The 23623-nt window shown below is 45.0% G+C and overlaps 1 protein-coding gene across 4 annotated transcripts; it reads left to right on the top strand.

Moving 5' to 3' along the window:
• The first annotated feature begins 491 nt into the window (after positions 1-491).
• Positions 492-22643, top strand: LOC120391694 (hippocampus abundant transcript 1 protein-like). 4 transcript variants are annotated; one of them, XM_039515664.1, is made up of 12 exons: positions 492-509; positions 9502-9597; positions 11081-11143; positions 12977-13104; positions 13663-13777; positions 14387-14605; positions 15343-15456; positions 16080-16151; positions 16423-16535; positions 16902-16999; positions 17796-17959; positions 18054-22643. In XM_039515664.1, exons 2-12 carry the CDS (start codon positions 9589-9591, stop codon positions 18261-18263), a joined length of 1305 nt encoding a protein of 434 aa, XP_039371598.1. In that variant the 5' UTR covers positions 492-509; positions 9502-9588; the 3' UTR covers positions 18264-22643. The 4 variants fall into 4 exon arrangements, with proteins under 4 accessions (XP_039371598.1, XP_039371597.1, XP_039371596.1 ...); XM_039515663.1 differs by lacking the exon at positions 492-509 and adding an exon at positions 546-563; XM_039515662.1 differs by lacking the exon at positions 492-509 and adding an exon at positions 2327-2459.
• Positions 22644-23623: the final 980 nt, after the last annotated feature.

Below are 23623 nucleotides of genomic sequence, written 5' to 3'. Positions count from 1 at the left end.
CAGCTACACTCTGGACTATACAGAGCTGAAGGCCCTGGCTTTTCAGGTAAGTGGTGACCCAGTGTCCACATTCAAACAGCAAGGATAATGTGTTAACAACCGACGTCTGCACCCTGTGCCTGCGTCACCTTACGCTCCTATGAACGTGGTGGTCTCTCTGATGCTTATCAGCCTAAAAGGCAAAAGGATTAAAGTATCTGAGGACAGTTTCTTTCCAAGTAACAATTCGAACATTGTTAATAATATTAAATTATTAACGATTATTTATCTTCTTTTGCTTGGAATGTTAGCCAACCTATTTTAAATTCTGCCCGGTACCATGGTGATGGGGGCCTTAGCAACGTGAGTAGAATGATCGTTGTAAAGGGCTAGATTGTGACACCTTCAACTGATCACAGTCACTAGTCACCTACACAAGGAACAACTATTTCATAATGGGCTCCTCGGTCTAGCAGACAAAGATCCAATGGCTATAAGTTGAGGCTAGACAAATTCTCAATGGAGACAAGGTGTAAATTTTTAACCAGGAGGGAAATTAACCATTGGAATTTATCAAGGTTATGGTGGGTTCTTAACAAGAATAGATGTTGTGTTTGTTTGTTTTTTAGTATATGCTCTAGGAGTTATTTTGGGAAAGTTCTATGCCTGTGTTATACAGGAGGTCAGACTAGATGATCACAATGGTTCCTTCTGGCCTTGGAATCTCTGACTCTGATGACCGCTTTCTCGCACGAGTCCTGCTGAAGTTACATGGAGGTTGAGAAGGTTCCCTTGTGGTGCTTCATGCTAAGTAAACCAGGGCTTGGCATGCAGATTTAACTGCTCTCCCTCCTTGAGGACCTTAATCCTCCACCCGCTCCAGTTTTTCTTCCCTTCTTTTGTGACATGCATATCTCCCTTTTGTCCCGTTGGTCCATTCCCGTTGGCCCATTGCCCATTCTCTTAGTATCACGAGGCTTGTTGATGATTTGTTTGTTTGGGCTGAAGGGCAGGGAGGACGTGCTGTTGATTATTACTTGTGATCATTAATAGCACAGGGCTTGTGCTTTCCAAAAGGCAGAGGAGCCCATTTCCCTGTCCCAAGGAGCTTATGTAACCCACTCTAGGACAGTGGGCGTCTTTGTCCCACTCCACCAGCTGGTGTAGAAGTTAAAAGCCCATTACAGCTGCCAGCTATTACAGCAGCAAAGAATCCTGTGGCACCTTATAGACTAACAGCTATTACAGTTACTCCTTTAGCTCCAGTTTATGCTTTTTAGTGCTGAAAATCTCAAGTGAAACACCCTGCTCTCAGCTCAAACAGGTCACTATACTCCCAGGCTCAGGGCAACAGGTTCAGGTAGAGGAAGGCCTGGAGAACCAGTAAGAACTGAGGAAAGATTTGGGGGAGCAAGTCGAGAGAGACAGGGCTTGTGGGCAACAACTGAGAGACTTTGCCATGTACATAACAGGCCTCAAACCAGACAAGGGATTCTGTACAGCCCACACACATCACCTTGCAGATGAATCCAAGCCATTTCTTGATAGAACAAAATCACATGGAAGGGGGCTTCATGCAGTGCAAAGGGAAGAGAGGAGAACTGAACTAGCCAAAGCTAGGAGGGATCCGGTGGAGCTTTGGTGGCAGAAGAGGAGGCATCTGTCTGGAAGAAGCCATCTCAGCTACTCTGAGGGAGCTCTGGAGGAGAAAAGCCACAGCTCAGCAGCTCCCTAACTCCTGCTCAGATGAGGGATTCACAGTAGAACCCACCAGAATCCAGATGCTAAAACTAAACTGTATTCAGCAGACTACAGCGGAGAGGACTGCTCCTGGTATGCAATGCTTCAGCTTGACTCAAGTGGGCTGGAGGTGCAGCCTATGAGGATGATGGCCTCCCCAGTGTGCACTGCTCCATCTTGTGCCTTATGTATAGCACATGGGGATTAGGGCTCCCAGCATGCACTGCTCCATCATGAGCTCCATGTACAGCTCCCAGCATGCACTGCTCCATCAGACTCTCCATGCATGGCACATGGGGATTAGGGCTCCCAGCATGCACCTCTCACTCAGTCCAGTCCACTTGTGCAGCCCATGATCAGGTCCTAGCATGCACTCCTCCATTTACCTCTCCCTCCCCCATCGGTTCAGTGGCACCATGATGGCCCCCCACCATCCAGGTCACTGGCACAGCGCAATTCCCTCATTTAGGTCAGTGGCACAATTGATCAGTGGTATAGCCTGTAACACCCCCCCGTTGGTGGTACGGTCTTCCCATTATTGACAGTGGTATAGGTCAGTGGTACAATCCTTCCCATTTCCCCCCATTATTGGAACAGCCCGATAAAACTGTTCAATCTGAGCGACCGTTTGTGACCGTTATCCGATCGTTCCACCTTTCCCCCGCCTATCTACCATCTAATCCAATCGGAGGGCCAGACTCCTTAATGCACAGGTGTGGATGAACCAATCCCAAGGAGAGGTAGAGAAAACGAGGCTGGGCTGGGGCGCCCGCCGCAGGCTCTTTTCCCCGAACAGGGCAGAACGAAAGATGGCGCGGAGCTCCGCGATAGGGCGTCAGAAATGATTGACGGCCACGACAGCCAATAGCGTGTTTTATCTGTGGAGGCGCGTGAACGTGGGCGAGGCTTTGAGTCTAGAGAGGGCGGGGCACACGGTGGAATAGACGGATCCGGAAGGCGGCTGGGGGCGTGGTCGCGGCCGCGGCCGCGATGGGGTGAGGGAAGGGGCGGGAAGAGCCTGTTCTGGCTGCGCGCGCAGCGGGCGGAAGCGGCTGAGGAGGCGCTGGCAGGCGGCGCGCGGGGAGGGTGGGGTTGCCCTGAGGAGCGGGGAGGACGCAGCCGGACAGAGCGGGCCGCCGCCGGGGGGATGGTGTCGGCGCTGCCGGCGTGAGGCGGTCCCGGTGGCCCTGAGTCCTTCCTCCCTCCCCCCCGGGCTCAGTCTGGCCCGGCCCCCGGGGGGAGGATGGGGCCGCAGCGGAACCCGGGCAGCAGCAGCAGCAGGGCCCCGGCCTCACCATGACCGGCGAGAAGAAGAAAAAGAAGCGGCTCAACCGCAGCGTCCTGCTGGCCAAGAAAATCATCATCCGGGACGGAGCCAGCGTGAGTCCGGGGGGGGGGGGCAGGAAGCTCGAGGGGTCTGGTAGCGGGGGAGGCCTCGGGGGGGGGGGCGCTTTGCTCCAGCCGCTTTTCCCGGCCCATCACACACATGCTGGGCGGTCACTGTGCTGGCCGGTGCAGTATCTCCCCCGCCCTGGGTGTCGCTGATGGCTCCCTGGACAGCGCCAGCCCGGTGTGGGAATCCCAGGTGGCAGGGAGAGCCCTGGTGCCGTTTGCACCAGGCTGGGGGCCATCTTCGGTGTGGGCAAACACAGCTGTGATCTAATGTGGAGCCGCCCTGTGGAGATCTGAAGCTGGGATCTCACCAGTGTAGGGGTTCCAGTGGAATGGAACCAACCTACCGAGTGGGTTGTGTGTGTATTTGGGGCTTGCATGCTTCACTGTGTTGGCAGACACTTAGGTTTGGATTTGCAGGTGGTCTGACATATTGGGCCTTCCACTGAGAAGTGGGTTTGAAGTAGGGAGAGACCAGCACTGCAACATCACCAGATGCTGCCAGTATGTGCCTATAATGCAGACTATTATGCTCTGCTGTAGTTAAATTTTAGTACTGTGCTTCGTATTTTAGACTATTAGTGTAGTAGATACACCAGAGTATAAGATACTGAGAGGTGAGCTCTTTCCCATCATATTGGCCCTCATGGAAGCCAAGATATTAAGTTATGGCCTCCTCCCACCATGCTGGTTCTCATGGGACCCAAGCAGTCATATCTGTAAAGTAAATGCCTGTTTCTGAGGCTAATATAGCACTGCATTGAGGGACAATCTACTTGGGTACAGTGATATCTCAATATATTTAGAAGCAGATTGACCATCTTCCTATTTCATCAGACTTGCTAAACTGGTTTGGACTAGTCAAAATGGAAAATACTTATTTAGGTTGGAAACAACTCAAACCTGAACTTTACCTGTGTTCTTTCTTGTAAAGTAAGAGATTACTCTAAACTAGTTTAACTTGTGACACTTAACACTGAAAAACACTTGGGGCCATGGGACTCATAAGGTTACTAATAGATTGGTTTTGTTAAATCCCTCCCATTAACAAAACAAATATAAAATGTCTGAACGTCTGTTTGATTAGTAGAGTGTTCTCTAGGCAAACTACAAACAGTGGGAACTGAACACTTGCAGTAAACAACATGAGGGACAAGATGATGGGTGGGGTGGCACTAAGCAAGGTTAAAAGCCAGTGAAGTGTTAATTATTGTACTATTTCCAGGGGTGGCTACAAGCACAACCAGAGTGGGTCATTCAGAACAGTAAAACATGCGTGTGAGGTCAGTCCTCGAAATAAATTTCACCTGGTGCTTAGTGACCAATGTCCCTCTACAGTGTAACCTTTAGTCCTTTATTGAGAGTTTGGGAAGCTGGTTTAGGCATTGAAAGATGAATCGTATAAATAGGTGGAAGATGTGAAAAGCTGTAAAACTGTAATGAAGGTTTTCTATTTGTGTAACTGTATTCCAAATGCTAACAAGTTGTTGTGGAATTGTTCAGATTCCAGACACAGTTCAAATACTGTGACTAACCGTTAGCAGGCATGGTGGGTGAAATCATTTTCCAAATATTTTTCTTCCTGACGTTGTTTCATCCACTCGTAGCATAACTGCAACCCATGTTAATGAACCACATTAAATTGGTTTAAAAGATTATATTTATGCCCTTGTCTGGCCTAATGTAATACACTGATTTACTACATATGATCATGTCTCCTATTGACTAGCTCCACTGACTATAACAGCCTGCTACTTACAGCTAGAGAACTTATGGCTTTGGCCCAGATGTTGGGGTTTGTGCTTCTGGTGCTGAATGTTCTGGGTTCAGTGCCCACTAGCAACAGATTTGGCCACAATTCGTTCCATTAGTATGGTTCTAAAATAAAATCTCTATTAATGCTAGACCGGAAAAGGGGGCTTGCAACAACCAGCAGCTAATTATGGTTAATGCTCATTTCTCCAACATGGTAATTGCACAGTCCAGACAAATAAACAGTGACAAGTTTTTAAAGTGCTTGTACACAAATGCTAGAAGTCTAAAGAATAAGATGGATGAACTAGAGTGCCTTGTGTTAAAGAAGGATATTGATATAATAGGCATCACAGAAACCTGATGGAGTGAGGACAATCAATGGGACACAATCATTCCGGGGTACAAAATATATTGGAAGGACAGAACCGGTCATGCGGGGAGAGTGGAACTATATGTGAAAGAAAACGTAGAATCAAATGAAGTAAAAATCTTAAGTGAATCCACATGTTCCATAGAATCTCCATGGAAGATAATTTCATGCTCTAAGAATATAACATTAGGGTTCTATTATCGACCACCTGACCAGGACAGTGATGATGACAATGAAATGCTAAGGGAGATTAGAGAGGCTGTCAAAATTAAGAACTCCATAATTGTGGGGGATTTCAATTATCCCTATACTGACTGGGAACATGTTACCTCAGGACGAAGTGCAGAGACAAAATTTCTCGATACTTTAAATGACTGCTTCTTGGAGCAGCTGGTACGGGAACCCACAAGGGGAGAGGCAATTCTCAATTTAGTCCTGAGTGGGACGCAGGATCTGGTCCAAGAGGTAACTATAACAGGACTGCTTGGAAATAGTGATCATAATATAACAACATTTAACATTTCTGTGGTGGGAAGAACACTTCAACAGCCCAACACTGGCATTTAATTTCAGAAAGGGGAACTGTGCAAAATTGAGGGGTTTAGTTAAACAGAAATTAAAAGGTACAGTGACTAGAGTGAAATCCCTGCAAGCTGCATGGACACTTTTCAAAGACACCATAATGGAGGCCCAATTTAAATGTATACCCCAAATTAAAAAACACAGTAAAAGAACTAAAAAAGAGCCACCGTGGCTCAACAACCATGTAAAAGAAGCAGTGAGAGATTAAAAAGGCATCTTTTTAAAAAGTAGAAATCAAATCCTAGTGAGGTAAATAGAAAGAAGCATAAACACTGCCAAATTAAGTGTAAAAATGTAACAAGAAAAGCCAAAAAGGAGTTTGAAGACCAGCTAGCCAAAAACTCAAAAGGTAATAAAATGTTTTTTAAGTACATCAGAAGCAGGAAGCCTGCTAAACAACCAGTGGGGCCCCTGGACGACTGAGATACAAAAGGAGCGCTTAAAGACGATAAAATCATTGCGGAGAAACTAAATGAATTCTTTGCTTCAGTCTTCACGACTGAGGATGTTAGGGAGATTCCTAAACCTGAGCCGGCTGTTGTAGGTGACAAATCTGAGAAATAGTCACAGATTGAGGTGTCGCTAGAGGAGGTTTTGGAATTAATTGATAAACTTAATAGTAACAAATCACCGGGACCAGATGGCATTCACCCAAGAGTTCTGAAAGAACTCAAATGTGAAATTGCGGAACTACTAACTATGGTTTGTAACCTGTCCTTTAAATCAGCTTCTGTATCCAATGACTGGAAGATGGCTAATGTAATGCCAGTATTTAAAAAGGGCTCTAGAGGTGATCATGACAATTATAGATCGGTAAGTCTAACGTCAGTACTGGGCAAATTAGTTGAAACAATAGTAAAGAATAAAATTGTCAGACACATAGAAGAACATAAATTGTTGGGCAAAAGTCAACATGGTTTCTGTAAAGGGAAATCATGTCTTACTAATCAATTAGAGTTCTTTGAAGGGGTCAACAAACATGTGGACAAGGGGATCCAGTGGACATAGTGTACTTAGATTTCCAGAAAGCCTTTGACAAGGTCCCTCACCAAAGGCTCTTACGTAAATTAAGTTGTCATGGGATAAGAGGGAAGAGCCTTTCATGGATTGAGAACTGGTTAAAAGACAGGGAACAAAGGGTAGGAATAATTGGTAAATTTTCGGAATGGAGAGGGGTAACAAGTAGTGTTCCCCAAGGGTCAGTCCTAGGACCAGTCCTATTCAACTTATTCATAAATGATCTGGAGAAAGGGGTAAAAAGTGAGGTGGCAAAGTTTGCAGATGATACTAACCTGCTCAAGATAATTAAAACCAAAGCAGACTGTGAAGATCTTCAAAAAGATCTCACAAAACTAAGTGATTGGGCAACAAAATGACAAATGAAATTTAGTGTGGATAAATGTAAAGTAATGCACATTGGAAAAAATAACCCCAACTATACACACAATATGATCGGGGGGCTAATTTAGCTACAAGTAATCAGGAAAAAGATCTTGGAATCATCGTGGATAGTTCTCTGAAGATGTCCACACAATGTGCAGAGGCAATCAAAAAAGCAAGCAGGAAGTTAGGAATCATTAAAAAAGGGATAGAGAATAAGAAGGAGAATATCTTATTGCCCTTATATAAATCCATGGAACACCCACATCTGGAATACTGCGTACAGATGTGGTCTCCTCATATCAAAAAAAGATATCCTGGCATTAGAAAAGGTTCAGAGAAGGGCAACTAAAATGATTAGGGCTTTGGAACGGGTCCCATCTGAGGAGAGATTAAAGAGGCGAAGATTTTCAGCTTGGAAAAGAGGAGACTAAGGGGGGTATGATAGAGGTATATAAAATCATGAGTGATGTGGAGAAAGTGGATAAGGAAAAGTTATTTACTTGTTCCCATAAGGACTAGGGGCCACCAAATGAAATTAAAGGGCAGCAGGTTTAAAACAAATAAAAGGAAGTTCTTCATATAGTGCACAATCAACTCATGGAACTCCTTGCCTGAGGAGGCTGTGAAGGCTAGGACTATAACAAGGTTTAAAAGAGAACTGGATAAGTTCATGGAGGTTAAGTCCATTAATGGCTGTTAGCCAGGATGGGTAAGGATGTTGTCCCTAGCCTCTGTTTGTCAGGGGGTGGTGATGGACAGCAAGAGAGAGATCACTTGATCATTACCTGTTAGGTTCATGCCCTCTGGGGCACCTGGCATTGGCCACTGTAGGTATCCAGGATACTGGGCTGGATGGACCTTTGGTCTGACCCACTACAGCCATTCTTATGTTCATACTGTATTATAAACTGGGCCCTACGAAAATTCTTGTTGCTAGTTCTGCTGTGATCCAGGCTGCTTAAATAGTTCTGTACTCTCAGAAGGGGCTTACCTGTTGCCCAGAGTTCATAACCTCTGCTGCTCTGTCGAGGCAGCATATACTCTTTCTAACATGAGTTGGGAGAATACATGTATTTTTGTTTTGTCCAAGTGACAAAAAGATCTAACTGCAGAGTTTTGGTTGAAAGGGTGTAACAGAAAGATGTGATAACTTCTTTCTGTGAGAAGTATCTCTCTTCCTACCAAGACAGTGTAATGGGATGGGGGAATTAAATATCCATGCAACTTGCACTTTTCTCCAGCATTGCTGGCATAATGCCACCATCACATTTTGTAGCAACAGAGAAAGGGTTTGTCCAGTTGTTTGTGTAGAATAAAAATAACTTCATTTAATGACCATATTTCCCTTGGGTGTTCCCTGTTTTGAAGGTGTTTTTGTCTTTGAATCAGATTTACAACCTGTTTAAAGGAAGCATCTTTAATAGAAACTGTTAATACAACCAGGGTCTCAGAATCTACTTGTCTTCTCTTGCTCTGTTAACAGTTACTCTAATCTGTAGCTCCCCTAGAATAATTCTGCTAATATTTGAGGTAACAGCAGGCTATAAATTCCAGCATACCTTTCACACTGTGCCACAAATAAACACAATGGGAAGCCCATTCATCTACTCTAAAAAAAAAAAAAAAAAAAAAAAAAAAATACAAGAGGGCTGAGGTTTTCCACAGCTGACAGAAAATTCTGACATTCAGTTTCCATTGAAATTCCTGGGAGTTGTCTTAATTCCTTAATTGGCTTTGAAAATTTTAAACAGCTTGGTTGAACAACAGATGTACTTTATAATGTATCAGCACTGGTCTTGGTGCTATCTGTGCTTTCTGGTGTGTTAAAGTCATGTCGGCCAGTTGCACTAAAATCCCCTCTTGTGAAAGGCACACTATGCTTCTGAATGTTTGATCTGTGCGATTCCCTGAGGCAGCTGAGTTCAATCCTGTTTGCTTTCTCCCTTGTGACTCCTGTTCCCCGTAAGCCTGTGACCTTGCAGGTACACCTACACAGCAAAGGAAAACCTGGGCCAGTAACTGAGATTTAGCACCTGGGGAAATGTTTTTTCTGTAGCTAACTCCTCTATCAGCATTTGCAGGGAAATTCAATTGCCTCCCTTCCGTTGTCCCCCAGGAGCTAAGGGGAAGACTTTCAAAGGCACAAAGGGCAATTAGCTGCCCCGTTCCCATTGGAAGTCAGTGGGAGTTGAGCACCTACCTGTCCTTTATTCCTTTGAAATTCTCCCCCTATATGGCTATGAATTTGTGCCCCAAGCCACTTTTCAGATTTCAGGGCATTAACATGTTTTTTCTTTCAGCGACAGGGTATTGGAGAGCCCAGTGTGTACCATGCGGTGGTGGTGATTTTCCTGGAATTTTTTGCCTGGGGGTTACTCACCACCCCTATGTTAACGGTGAGTAACTGACTCTTGCTGAGGGTAGCATGGTGGAAATGCTGAGGTTGAGGATTTCAGTGAAGATCTGGGTACAGTTTGAGTTTGAAGCACAAGAGGCAAAACCTAGGATACTGTACCTTATATCTGTAGAACTCATTCCAAAAAGTACTTTACAGATAGGAATTGCTGCAGCCATCTCTGGAGTGGAACATGGCAATTGTTTAAAAGCACATAAGAACTCTGCTTACTAATTTAGGACAGAGAATGAAGAATACGTTATTTGAAATGGAATAGGGGATTTAGTGAAGCAGGACTTAAGAACCCAAACTTGAATTTGGCCAGAATTTTTCATTTAAAGCTCGGGTACTGGTGAAAAGTGCCAGGGGAGATCTTTAATGATTGAGGAAGGCCGTGATGTTTTAGAACTCCTCCAATGACTGTATCTTTCATACAGGGGCTGGGACGTTGCTTTAGTACTGATATAGAGGTAAGGTTGTCTCTGTCTGAATTACCAGCAGCACTCCCTGCACTGTCAAGTCCTGTCCAATTACTGACCACACCCAAGAGCTCAGCTGGGGGTGACAGACTGTCATGAAAAATTGTTTGCAGCGTTGTTGTAGCCATGTTGGTCCCAGGCTATTAAAGAGATAAGGTGGATGAGGTAATAAAATGTTTTATTGGACCAACATCTGTTAGTGAAAGAGACAAGCTTTTGAGCTTACATAGAGTTGTTCTTCATATCTGCGCTAGATGACCTGTGATGACCAATATAGGCCACAAAGGAAATGCCACAATAAAACCAAGAACAAAAGATTAGTTTTATCAAAAGAACTAGAATTCCCAACTCAGATATTTGTCTTGAGTTAAGTGACTGGAAACTTCCAAGTTGGCAGCTTCAGGAGGGATTCTCAGCTTTCAGAACTTGTTTTCGGCAGCTGGTATGACAAGTCACATTAGCGTTTAATGTACCATGAAGATCTGTGAGCTGATTTCTGGGATCTAGGTAATTTCCATACAAAGAAGGACTTGTTCAGAAAGGCCCTTAGAAGTACATATACTAGTATAAAATATAAGGCAAGGAGATAGGGGGTACAAAAACAAGAAGAGTGATCAGGAAACACTGAGTTAAATGAAGCAGAAATAGGGATTAGGCAGATGGGGCAGAGATGGAGAAATGTTTGTCTGTCTGAAATGGCTTCATAGTGTTAGAGAAACTTGGACACGAGCTCACCCCTATCCAGCTCCAATACAGTAACACGTCTCCCTGTGACATACCTGGGAGAAGTGGCTGCCTATGGCACTGATGAGGAAACAAAAGGGCTCCATATATTTTGTTAGCAGAGCATGTGTATGGTGATTATGGCATGGGAATATGAGTGTCAGTGCTGTGGGCAAACATGGACTGCAGGCTTATTTAGTCTCTCGTTTGATGTGATCCTCCTGGCCTTTAACAGCAGAACTTAGTGGAGGATCTGTAAAATTGTTGACTTGGTCTCCACAGGTGTTACACCGGACTTTTCCTCAGCACACATTCTTGATGAATGGCCTGATCCATGGGGTCAAGGTAAGGAATTCTTTCCTTCCTTATTAAAGAACCAATGCTGTAGAAACACAATGGGCCAGACCACCTTACCATCTGGGCTTTGTTCCAATCTGAGAACCGGGTCAGTAGCAATGGAAAGTCATTATAATCAGAGTGCTGTTTGGTGTGATTAGTCTAGTCTATAGTGGGTAAGTGGCCACTTTATTGGCAAGCACAGCAGAAGGACAGTTCCGTTTTCATGCACGGTTGATTCTGTGTGCGCTAACCCATTTAGGTATTTTCTTTCAGAATAGCACTGACAACTTGCTGGATAGCCCAAGAAGTCTGAACCCCATGCCATAGGCGCCGACTCCGTGGGTGCTCCCAGCAGCGGCTCCAGGCACCAGCGCACCAAGCACATGCCTGGGGTGGCAAGCGGGTTGCCTTCAGTGGCGTGCTTGCGGGAGGTCCACCAGTCCTGCGGATTTTGTGTCGGGTTCGCCGAATCCACAGGACCAGCAGACCTCCCGCAGGCATGCTGCCGAATCTGCGGGGCCAGCGGACTTCCCGCAGGCGCGCCGCCGAAGGCAGCCTGCCTGCTGTGCTTGGGGCAGTAAAAAAGCTAGAGCCGCCCCTGGGTGCTCCAGTCAAGGAGCACCTGTGGAAAAATTAGTGGATGCTTAGCACCCTCCAGTAGCCAGCTCACCACCTCCTTGCTCCCCCGCTGCCCCAGTGCCTCCCATCCGCTGGCAGCCCTACTGATCAACTCCTCCCCCTCCTTCCCAGTGCCTCCCACCTGCTGCGTTCCGCGGCATGCAGGAGGCACTAGGGGGAAGGAGCTGGGAACTGGGCGGGAAGAGGCGAGGTGGGGGTGGAGTGAGGGTGGAAAGAGGTGGATGGGGGTTTTGGGAGAAGGGGATGGGGCCTCGGGGAGAGCATGGGGTTGAGCACTCCCAGGGCCCAGAGGATGCTAGCGCCTGTGCCTCATGCTGTGCTGACAGCTAAGAACACTCCAAAACAGCATGAGAACAGCCTAGCGACCAGATTCTACATAATAAGATAACAAAAAAGTTGGTACTGTTATAGCTCTCGAGTAAATGAAATTAAAAACAATGTAACCGTGATCTAGAAACTCTGCCATCCCACAGTAGATTGGTGATTACAAAGCCACGTAGCAACTGGTGAAATGGTTTTAGAATAGTCCAACACCTGTGGAGGAATTACAGAAGATGGCAAGAACTAAAACAAAATAATTTTCTAATTTGCTTGGTAACATGGCAAAATTGGTCATGGGGATGGGCATCAGTATTAGCAGGAGCACCCCAGTTAAAGGAGCATGACTATCATTGAAGGATGATTTTTCTCAGGTGTGGGGCCGCTCAGAGAATCTCATATATATCTTAAGGCACTCATTCCCCCATTTTGTCACGGGTGTGAAAGATTTGTAGATATGGAGAACTTTTACAGAGGCTGAATGGATTTGCCTCTCTTCACATCCAACAGGTCTCAGTCTAGAGCCAGAGCTTTCCCTGAACTGCAATAAATATTGACATTTTGGAGCTTTGCCAACATCTTCAGGCAGTGGCAACTCCCTGCTGCACAAATAGGCATGGGAAGACCACAGCTGCAGACTCTGAGTACTTAGAGAGAAGGAAAATAATTTCTGAGCATTTAGCAGTTTTTCCAGTATAGCGATTTCAGCTATCTAATGAGTGGTCATGTTTTGGTAACCTTGCCACCTCCTAGAAATCCGGCACAGTAGATTGCCAGCTCCTGTTTGTATTGGTGACATTACAGCTCTTACTCTCCTATTGCTAGCCAGAGAAAGGGGCTGTGGGATTTGTACCTGGTGTGAACCCCTTTCTCTTTACTTAGGGCCTGCTGTCCTTTCTAAGTGCCCCACTGATTGGTGCTCTCTCTGATGTCTGGGGCAGGAAATCCTTCCTTCTCCTCACTGTGTTCTTCACATGTGCACCAATACCTCTCATGAAGATCAGCCCATGGTGAGTCTATGCTTGGAATGGAGATGATGTGAGGGTGCGGTGATATGGGAGGGATCCATCCAGAAGATGAGTTAGAGTGTCAAAGAGGAATTTGGAGGTGTAGTCACTTGAGATGGTGGAGTTAGGAGGATCTGGAGGTGCAGTGACTGTGGAGGAGATTGGAAGTGCTTGTATGATGAAGAGAAGGAGCCTGAAGAGGCAGCCTTTCCTTGACCCAGAGCTTATTCCTTCACACACCATTGGATTCCAACTCCAGTCCGAAAGAAATGCCTTCTCCTAGTGTTTGCTTTCCACTACTAAAAGCTGCATCGGTATTGCATCGCATTAATGTTCCCTTCCTGTGTGGGATGCTACCAGACATGGGTCTGGACTGGGTTTTTAAGCCATGAAATGTTAACCGGAATGGAAGCCCAATGGCATTTCTGAGCACTTCAGGATGAAGAGAAATGAATTGAAGCAGGGGTGTGGCGAAGAGACTGTAGTTCAGCAGCATTAGGCTCTTGTGGTTTTTTTTAATGTGGTTTCCTCTAACTCTGCCCCGGGGAACATCTCTTTCAGGTGGTATTTTGCTGTCATTTCCATGTCTGGAGTCTTTGCTGTCACCTTCTCTGTGATTTTTGCCTATGTTGCTGATATCACACAGGAACATGAACGCAGTACAGCTTATGGCTTGGTAAGGATCATTAGTTGATTCCCCGAAGACATACTCCAGTGCTCCAGAATTCAGAGAGTTGGAAAGGTGGGGTGCGGGACCATCTTAAGAGTGGCCTCCCCATGGGTATTGCACACAGGACTTCTGCATTCCTCTCAATCCACTGTGTCCATTGCTGGTTCCATTCCTGACTCCAAATGGAGCAACGTGTTTAGAAACTAACCGCAGAGCTTGGTGCTGTGAAATCTGGAATCCAGCTGTATTGTCACTTACAGTCCTTTCTCCAGCCTGTGGCACTACACCATGCTGGCTTCCATGCAAACACAAATAGAACAGTGGCTGTGCACCTGTGGCTTCTGCTGAACTATTCTTGCATGGTATTATAAAAGGATTTCTGAAAACACCCTAAGTATTGGTTGAGAGGCCTCTGGTTATCACCCATTGTCATGACCTAGCCTCAACTCCACCGGGGGGAAATACCATATTTCTGTATTCCACAATTCTGGAAAACCTGCCCCTATAGTTTGGCTACTCCTATAGGTGATGGAGCTGATGGCCTTGGATGACTCTGGGAAAGAGGGTAGGCTCTGGCCAAAAGATACTACTGCTAACATTTGTATTATGCTGCAGGTGTCAGCCACTTTTGCAGCCAGCCTGGTCACAAGTCCGGCAATTGGCGCGTACCTGTCCCAAGCATATGGTGATACACTGGTGGTGGTGCTGGCTTCAGGAGTTGCTCTACTGGATATTGGCTTCATTCTGCTGGCTGTGCCAGAATCTCTGCCGGAGGAGATGCGCCCTGTGTCCTGGGGAGCTCCCATCTCTTGGGAACAGGCAGATCCATTTGCTGTAAGTAGTTTGCTACTAGCAATTTTTCACTGCAATTTAACTTCTAGATCTATTTCCCCAAGTTCCGTGTTGGTTCTTCTAACAGGAGAGTGAAGATAAAAAGGGAATCATTTTGCGAGAGGCAAAGGATGTGAATTTAGACGTGATTGTATCAGGTGCAAGGATGATGATGTCTGGCTGTATCTTTATTCAGTGCTGGGTAATGGGTTCCGAGTGTATATGGCTACGTAGTGTCTAAAAACAGCTTCCAGTGTCCCTGAAGAAATTTCATCATCTTTTGGTGGCAATAACTGATGGTGTGAGTGCAACTCCTATTGCTTTGCATTTGCACTCTGTGTAGCCATGCGAAAGACCTAGCATGTTGCTGCTTCTGTTAGCCTGGGGGAGTGCTGGTTGGATCCCTGAAAAAGGTTACCTTGCTCATTTGCTTCTCACCTTCGTCTCACTTAGGAGTCACTGCCCATATTAATGTTCCAAGGAGAGCCAGAGTTACAGAAATCTAGCTGGATTCTCCGCAGTGCTCTGCATTAGCGGGGTGAAGTTTCCCACAGCTGGGAAGCTCTTCAAGGCAGAAACAATTTGGTGCCAGGCTGACGGATCTGTCATACAGATATGTCCCACTGATGTGCAGAAATTCTGTTGCAGAACAAGCCCTTCCAGGGTGCCCAGTGTACTAAGTAACCCTTTGTATTGGGTTCATATCAGAGGGAGCCTAATGGTCCTGTTTGTTTCTCCAGTCTCTCCGCAAAGTGGGCCAGGATTCTACTGTGCTTCTCATCTGCATTACTGTCTTTCTCTCCTACCTTCCTGAAGCCGGCCAGTACTCCAGCTTCTTTTTGTACCTACGACAGGTCAGTCATTGGAGTTAGATTAAGATACAGGTTTGGAAATCAAAGGTTTGTAGTGTGTGTTGTAGTCTCATGAATTTGTTTTATTTCCTTCCTGACTATGCAGTATGGGGCAGCAGCTTCTGTCCAGTGATCATGGGCTGGGGGAATTTGCAGCTTGGCTGCACACCACCAGCCTTGGTTTGCCGCTGCTGACCAAAAGCTCTTTGGTAATGAGAGTGAAACAGTACCAGTAACCTGCTTCCTCTCTGTTAGAAAATGTAGGATCCCCATGAATGCTGGTTAACTGTGCAGCCCTTATGTGCCTTGCAAATGCAGTCCCCAGACCAATCACTAGCCACCTGCCCTGGACTCTGTGCTTACCCCACCGTGTCACCTTCTTCAGGCACTTGGGACAGCGTATCCATTCGCTTAGTTACTACTTTAGCCCATGGAAACCTCTTCCATCTGGGGAGGCTTTAATGTTCACATTCCCATGAGGTGGTGGAGGGTGAAGTTGTGTAATGCTCAAGCTACCGATATGTAGTATCAGTAAGCACTAGAGATGGCTCTCATGGCGTGGCTTTTCTCAGGTACAACACAAAGCCCTTTGCCTGAAATAGTGTCCCCGTCTCGTGTCTTTGCAGGTCATTGGATTTTCCTCAGAGACTGTGGCAGCCTTTATTGGTGTGGTTGGAATCCTCTCCATATTGGCTCAGGTGAGAACCCATTCTCTGGGTACTACTTTCAGACCCCTTGGTTATGAGATTACACAAAAATTATGACCTTGAGGATTGGATTGGCAGCTGTCAGAATCCTTTTGTGAAGCCGTATCAATGTGTGTTACTAGCTGCAGGACAGCCTCGGGGCCTGACAAATCCGGCAGTGAGGAGTGTTGCCTCCTCTTTCTTCATCACTTTCTTGTCCAGTGTAGTTGCCTCCTTTCTCCCCACTGTAGTTTGATAACATTATCTCATTTTCTCTTTCCAGACAGTAGTGTTGGGGATTCTCATGCGTTCAATAGGAAACAAAAATACCATCCTCTTGGGCTTAGGCTTCCAGATTCTACAGCTTGCCTGGTACGGCTTTGGATCACAGCCTTGGTAAGAGTGAGTCAGCATTATTAAATAAACAATTGGCACATTTCTCATCCCTCCCCTCTTTAGGCAGCTGTTTGTGCCCAGTGCAGTTGTGCAATGTTCTCCATTTGGCCACCAGAGGGAGAGATTTGTCTGCTCTTCCAGCCTTAGTTTGCAGTACTCTTTCTGTATGGAAAGCTCTCCTCCTCCTCCTTTCTGCTTAATGCAGTGGTTTCAACCTGTGGTCCCCAGACCCCTGGGGGTCTGCAAACTAGCCTAAAATTTCCAAAAGGTTTTGCACCTCCATTCGAAATTTTTTTTTAGAGATCTGCAAATGAAAAAAGGTTGAAAACCGCTAGTTTAATGGGCTGGTTTCTCTTTCTCTTGTAGGATGATGTGGGCAGCAGGAGCTGTGGCTGCCATGTCCAGTATCACTTTCCCAGCCATCAGTGCCATGGTGTCCAGGAACGCAGATCCCGACCAGCAGGGTACATCACACTTGATGAGTTTCTCTAATGTTTGGATTAAAATTCATCCAGCAGTTATCCTGACAAGTTTTCTACTTCTTTTACATCGGTGGGGAGAGAGCCCTACCAATACTGTAGGGAGGATAGGTATCTCTTTAACCCTTTGAAATCCAGTGAACATCTGGACATACCCTGTGCAGCATCTCTGTATGGCTTCAAAGCTGTATGCCAGCCACCCTCCATGTTAATTCTCTGGTGTGTACAGCATGAGTACTCTTAATGGGCACCTATACTCTCACAAGAATATAGGATTAAGAATATAGTTTATTAGGTGTACTAGTTTCTAGGAACTAGTTCACACCATCAGCCTATCAAGACTGGTATCTGCCTTTAACAATACTTGACGCTTGAGGAAGGGTCTCATAAAACACCCCATAATGTTTATGTGCAACGTTGAACAGCTACTTGTTTGAGGCAGGGAGGACGTTCCTACTTGACCATCCACCTACCTTGAGTTTGTGCCCTGAATCCTGAGGTCAGATTGCCTCTAATTCAACCTCCTATGTTCATCTCTGAGTTGCAGCATGACTTGCCTGTGTCCATGCTCTGGGAAATGGCACGCTCACTGTTAGTGAGTTTGTAGGGAGGTACAGCTACATAGGAACTGAGATCTGTCTTCAGGACAATCACCGGTTTACGTGTGTTCTGGATGTGGACTTAATCCTGTTCTTATGCAACACAGATGTCTTGCCTATAAAGAGATGCCCTTTAGAAGGCTGGAGGCTTATGTCTTCCCTGTCTTCACTTTTTCTCTCAGGTGTGGTTCAGGGGATGATCACTGGAATTCGGGGGCTCTGTAATGGGCTGGGGCCAGCTCTCTATGGCTTTGTCTTCTACTTGTTCCATGTGGAATTGAATGAAATGGCTGAAGTGGAAACCCTGGGTAAGGCCACGAAGGTCATGGTCAACCCTACTGATGAGGTATCCTATCCAGTTTCATCACTTGCTTTGTCTGTCTGTCTTCCCACTTCACTGCGACTTACAGCATTAATCGTTCCTGTACTTTGCTTTACAGAGTAGCATTATCCCGGGGCCACCTTTCCTCTTCGGAGCATGCTCGGTCCTACTGTCGCTCCTAGTGGCCTTGTTCATTCCGGAACACAATCTTGCATTGAGATCGGGCAGCCATAAGAAACACAGCAATGGAGCCCAGACCCATACCCACAGCCCACAGGCTGGAGGATCAGATGGCAAGGAGCCCCTGCTGGAGGACAGTAGTGTATGAGGGGAGAACTTGAATCTCTTGCTTTTCAACTCCAAGCCAAGGATGGACTGTACCAACTGGAGTTGGGGTGAGAGTGGGGGGAGGTAATGGACTGTACCACTAACAGCTAATGAGGGAGGGAAAAACTGTCCTTCAAAGCCAAATACACCCAGCTGGTGCAAAAAATGAGATTGTACCATCTGGTGCTGAAGGAAGAGGTTCGACTGCACCATGTGAAGGGATAGTTCTTAAGGAAAACCTGCTTTTGTATGTGAATGGTGACCTTCACAGTGTCGCCTGCCATATATTCACCTTGCCAATGAAAAAGCCAGAATTCTATCCCTGCTCTTTAATATAAACTAAATGATCTGACAGCAAGAGAAAACCAAGGCATCAGTTACTTGTCCTTTCCCCCAATATAATCAGTACTAGCCTCTGGCCCATCTCTGTTTGATGGGCTAACCTACTTCAGGCTGAGGACTGCGGGAGCATAGAAGTCACAGTCCAAGCCTGTATACTCCGCTCATGCTGAAAGTACAAGATGGTCTGATACACTAAATACAGAACAATGTATGTGTAGAATAGACCAGTCAGTCTCCAGCTGAGTAGATCCTTACTACTTGAGGATCTGATGAATTTGCCTATTCCAGCCCATGTGATAAATTCAGACCAAAACCAATTATATTTCAATAATTGTTCTGGAAGAGGTGACGAAAGGTAGGAAGTAAAGGTTCAGCTGTCACTGCCCTTAGCTCACATGGGAGTGAGTGACTGGGTGATAAAAAGGCAGTTGTGAATTACGAATTCCTTGTTTTGGAACAACTACACTCTTACTTAAATGTAGTGTTTGTCTGCACTTCCCTCTTCTAGAAGCCATTTGAGAGGCTCAAAAAATCTTTCATGGAACTGGAACATTAGAAAACATGCTTCTCAGAGAGAGTTCGAAGAAATGGCTTGATCCATGTTATGCACTTTTATAGGGCGTATTTCTTCCCCAAAACTGCTGCTATCTGATATAGGAAGCTCTCTGGGAGTTACAGCTCAGATGGTGCTGCAGCCATTCTGCTCAGTCCACAAGCCTGAAAGGCTGCAGCACAAAATTTGCATTATAACTGAATATATAGATTTGAATTCCACGTGGCATTTCTGAACCTCCTGCAGGGCATAGCCATCTTGCTGAAAAATGTCTTGGTGACCTCAGCTGTTGGGTTGAGCTCAGCTTAGAATTAGAGCAGGAGAGTCAAGCAAAGGCTCAAAACCGGATGTGGGAAAAGTTAAGAGAAATGTGCATGTTTGGTGTGTCAGGGATGCTTAGCTATTTACAGATACATAAAGGGGCATTCAGAGAGGAAAGAAATCAATTATTCTTATCTGTCTGTGAAATCAGAATCAGAAGTAATGGGCTTGAGCAGTTATATTTTCCCTGTAAGTCAAATATTAGGAGAAACTGTAAGCCAGTTGACACACACACAGTAGAACTAGTTAAGGGAGCTGTGGATTCATCCACTGGAAATAGTCAAGGCTTTGACTAGAGCAGATGTGATGCAGTAGGTCTCTTGTTCTTGGGAAAGTCTTCTGTCTTGTGGTTTGGGTCAGTTTCCTGCTGGCACAGATTTGTGGTAGGTATCTTAACCTCTCAATTCATTGGGAACAGGAAATCACAGCTAACCTGACTAAGCACAGCTGCAGAGATCAGCTCCTACAATGTTGGTGTCACAAATGCCCACTTGCAGCAAGGCTCAGAAATGCCATTGACTTCTAAATGAATTTTAGAGCTGGCGAGAGATGCCAAATGGAGAGCCCTGGCGACTGAAGTCCCCCATACCACACAACGGGTACGGTACAGGGACCAGCACTGCAAGCTTCCCCATTCTGCCCTGCTAGTATACCTCAACCTGTCCTGAGTGGCTGCTTCGGGGGTTGTGGGGAGTTCCAGCTCCAGGGCTCATTCAGTTTATGGCCTCTTGTGAGGCTACCCGTGTGGGACCAGTTAATGTCTATGGTGTCAGCAGTTTCTGTGCTGTGGACAGCCGTCCAGTAGGAAGTGGACTGAGAGATACAAAATGAATTTCATGTAGGCTGTTGAATAGCTGTTGGGTATTAACAGTTCACTGTTCCCCTAGACAGGGGTTGAGCTTCTGGCCTAGTACCCATTCACCCAGTCCCCTGAGTCAGCCAGTTATAAGAAACGGTAATATTAATTCAAACAAATATAATTCACAATTTAGAAACAATCTTCATCACCAAAGGCGCCAGTCCTGTAGTTGGATCCATCCTTTTATGCTTCTGCAAAGGCCAGAGAGCTTCAGGGGAACAGTATGTGAGTGCAAGAATTTGCCTTCATGGATCCAATTGCAGGGTTAGGGAATAAGCTAGCAGAAAGCTTCACTGAACACAATAGCTCCAGTTTTCTCAAGGCTTGTCCTTGAGCATTATCAGGAACATCTGGTATTGTCCATGCACAACAAAACCAGATCCTAAAGGAAATCACCACGTTTAAATTCCTTTTCCCCCGTCCAAAAATCCTTGCTCTGTAGAATAGTACAGCTATAGGGTTGTTTTTGGTTTATTTGTTTTTAAAAAGCCATTTTGTGAATAGAACAAAGTAAAACTGCCAATTCATACTCTTACATTTTGTATTAAAATTGGCTGATGTGCTTTTCTCCCTCCCCCCCCCCCAAATTAAATGAAAGTAATAAATACAATTATCCTGGTCACACTGAGGCAATCAGAACTGCAAGGTAAAATATAACTGATAAATCACCACAAAATAGACTGTAAACTTAATATATAATATATTATAAATTATATATATTTTTAAAAAAAATCCTTCCCTTTATTTAATAGCTTATTAAAACTGACATGTTCTGAATCTGATTTCCTTTTCACCGTTGATGCTGCCTGTGGCTTTTTTTTTGGTCCTTCACTCTGCTTGGATAGGGAAACTAGTCTGGTTAGTTTCACTTGGTCCTTAGTAGCACATTGTTGTGATGTTTTGAGTTTCCAGCAGTGCAGCAAAGCACTTAATTTCCTCCAAAAACTCTTTTGACAAACTCAATACAACAATTTTTCTAATAGATTGTGTAACATCACATAATCCTAAACCTTGGGTCCAAATGACATGTTACTCTAAGTAAAATAACTAAACTATATTTCTTGTCTGTTTACAAGCAAATCCTTGAAGAAACTAGTTTCTAAGGCTTGATCTACACTTGAAAGCCTTACCAGTGTAATTGTTGCCATGAAGGGCGTGACACTTTTTAGGTATGCAGTTGTACCAGTAAAAGCCCTAGTGTGGATGCAGCTATACTAGTATTAAAGTGCTGTACCTGTATAATTATTTCCCTTTTTGTACAGGAAAGACAACTTTAATGTAGTTAAATCAAGTCTTGTCTATATTAGAAAATTGTACTAAGTGGCAATACTGCTGAATTATTCACTCTGGAAGCTTGAATGCAACTTAATGGCAGGGATGTTTGCATTCCATGGGAGAGTCCACTAATTATCTATAGTGAAACAGACAGAGGAATTTGTTTGCAAATCCTTGAAATTACACCTACCTTCTCAGGAAACTGGGGAGGGTCTTCTAGCCCCACCCACAGACTTGTTCCCCCTGTACATGAAGGGGTATGATCCACAATTCTGCCTTTTGACTCAGAAGTATTTGGCCAGGCTGTAAAGGAGCTAGAATTACAGGACCTGAATGAAGAATGTTGTTGTTCTGAAGGGCCGATAATTCTGTAGCACTCCCCGTAGAAACTGGAAAAATCTGTACAGAACATTCAACTAGTGTTGATTTTTGTTACTTTGTATGAAAAGCTGCATATTTTTTAAAGTACCTTTTTTAAAAACCCCTGCAGCATGATGCCAGACACTGGCTGGCCAACATCAATATTATTTCCCAAGTTTGTTGTCATAAAACACAGATGAGTAACAGCGATGAAACTCAATTGTGGCTGAAAGCCTTTCACTTCAGTGCTCCCTGCTGGTTGAGGTAAAGTTGGCCTTTCCTCTCTAGCTCCAGCACTGATGCAGGAGTTCAAGTTTAAAAACTGATCTTGTTGGATTAAAAATGCATTAAAACCAGTACTTTCTCACTCTGCGTTAGTTTTGCAAATTAGAAACAATTCCGTGAAAAATTCCTGTTTCGTTCGGTCTTTCTCTGCACCTGGGTGGCTGCAAGTGATCATTGAGCAGTGCAGGCATGTGGAAAGGCTGCAAGTTTTAATGAAGAATGGCAGCATTTCCCCTCTTTTTTTAAATTAATGGGAGTTTGCTCTTTGTGATGTTGATTTGTGTTCTTCGCTTATGATGAAATGTATTTCATTTATTTCAATTGTGTTTAGAACTGACTAATCTCTCCCACTGATGGGTTATTTATTAAACTGCTACTTCCTTGTTGCAGTACAATCTTCTTTGCGATCTCACTCTTCTCCTAAACCATGTGAAACGAGAGGGCCTTTAAAAATCTGTGCCTGTGATGCTTGAAGTGACTCTTTGCAAGAGTCCTAAACTACTCTCGATCCTTGGGTGAGGTGTGCTCTAAGGATTGAGTCTCCTTACATCTGGTCTTCAGATGTCTTTTCTCCCAGCTCTTACTGAAGGCTGATTTACACACAAACTTTCACCCATTGAACTCTGAGCTTCCTAAAACTGATTTTAGTTATTTCACAGCAAGTTTGTGTAGATACTTATTTTAGATGTGTGGCTGGTCAGCTTTGATCCTGAAATAAGTGTCCAGGTAGACTTGAGTCATTAACTAAAACTGTATTCATACCTTTTGCATAAATCAGCCCTGAGCTGCTGTCCTCTTGAGTGAATGGTGCTCCCTGCCTTTCTTCTACCCACTTCCTACCTCACCAGGACTGTTGTGAGGCTTAAATAAAAATTGAAAAGTGCTTGTGCTATCCTTGGATGGAAGGTTCCACCTTAGTGCAGAAGTACTGTTAATCACTAGGATTCACACTACAAGAAACCACTCTGGGTGTGATACAGCAACAGTAGCCCAGCTGCTGTGTGTAGCGTGACCCAGTGAATGCGGTGCTGTGATGGTCAAATGCCCTACCCTGACTAGCATGACTTGTGGATTGTCTTGGATTTGTGTTCAATAAGGAGTCTCACATGCTTACCAGGACTCATTGGCAGTCAGATATGATCTGTATACAAGCATCTATCATTCCTGCTTTTGCACACACTAGATCCACTTCCCACGAGCTTGTTTCTGTGACCAGGTGGTCAACACACATGCCGTAACCAGCTTTTCAAACTCCCATATTCTGTTTGTTTCCAGCCAGGTGTAATTTAGATCCTCTCCCTTCAAAGAATTATTTTTCCAGAATAGTTGATGCTGGTGCTAAAGCAAACAATACAATCCATGAGAA

The sequence above is a fragment of the Mauremys reevesii genome, linkage group 26 (genome assembly GCF_016161935.1).
Source record: "Mauremys reevesii isolate NIE-2019 linkage group 26, ASM1616193v1, whole genome shotgun sequence".
NCBI classification, from domain to species: Eukaryota; Metazoa; Chordata; order Testudines; family Geoemydidae; genus Mauremys; species Mauremys reevesii.
This window is presented reverse-complemented; position numbering and strand designations above follow the sequence as displayed.

Bases quoted from the DNA above. Each gene is read 5' to 3' on its own strand.
- LOC120391694 (XM_039515661.1), top strand. From the start codon at position 3,016: ATGACCGGCGAGAAGAAGAAAAAGAAGCGGCTCAACCGCAGCGTCCTG. The intron at 3,100-9,501 runs GTGAGTCCGGGG...TTTTTCTTTCAG, and splicing joins TCATCCGGGACGGAGCCAGC to CGACAGGGTATTGGAGAGCC. The intron at 9,598-11,080 runs GTGAGTAACTGA...TGGTCTCCACAG, and splicing joins TCACCACCCCTATGTTAACG to GTGTTACACCGGACTTTTCC.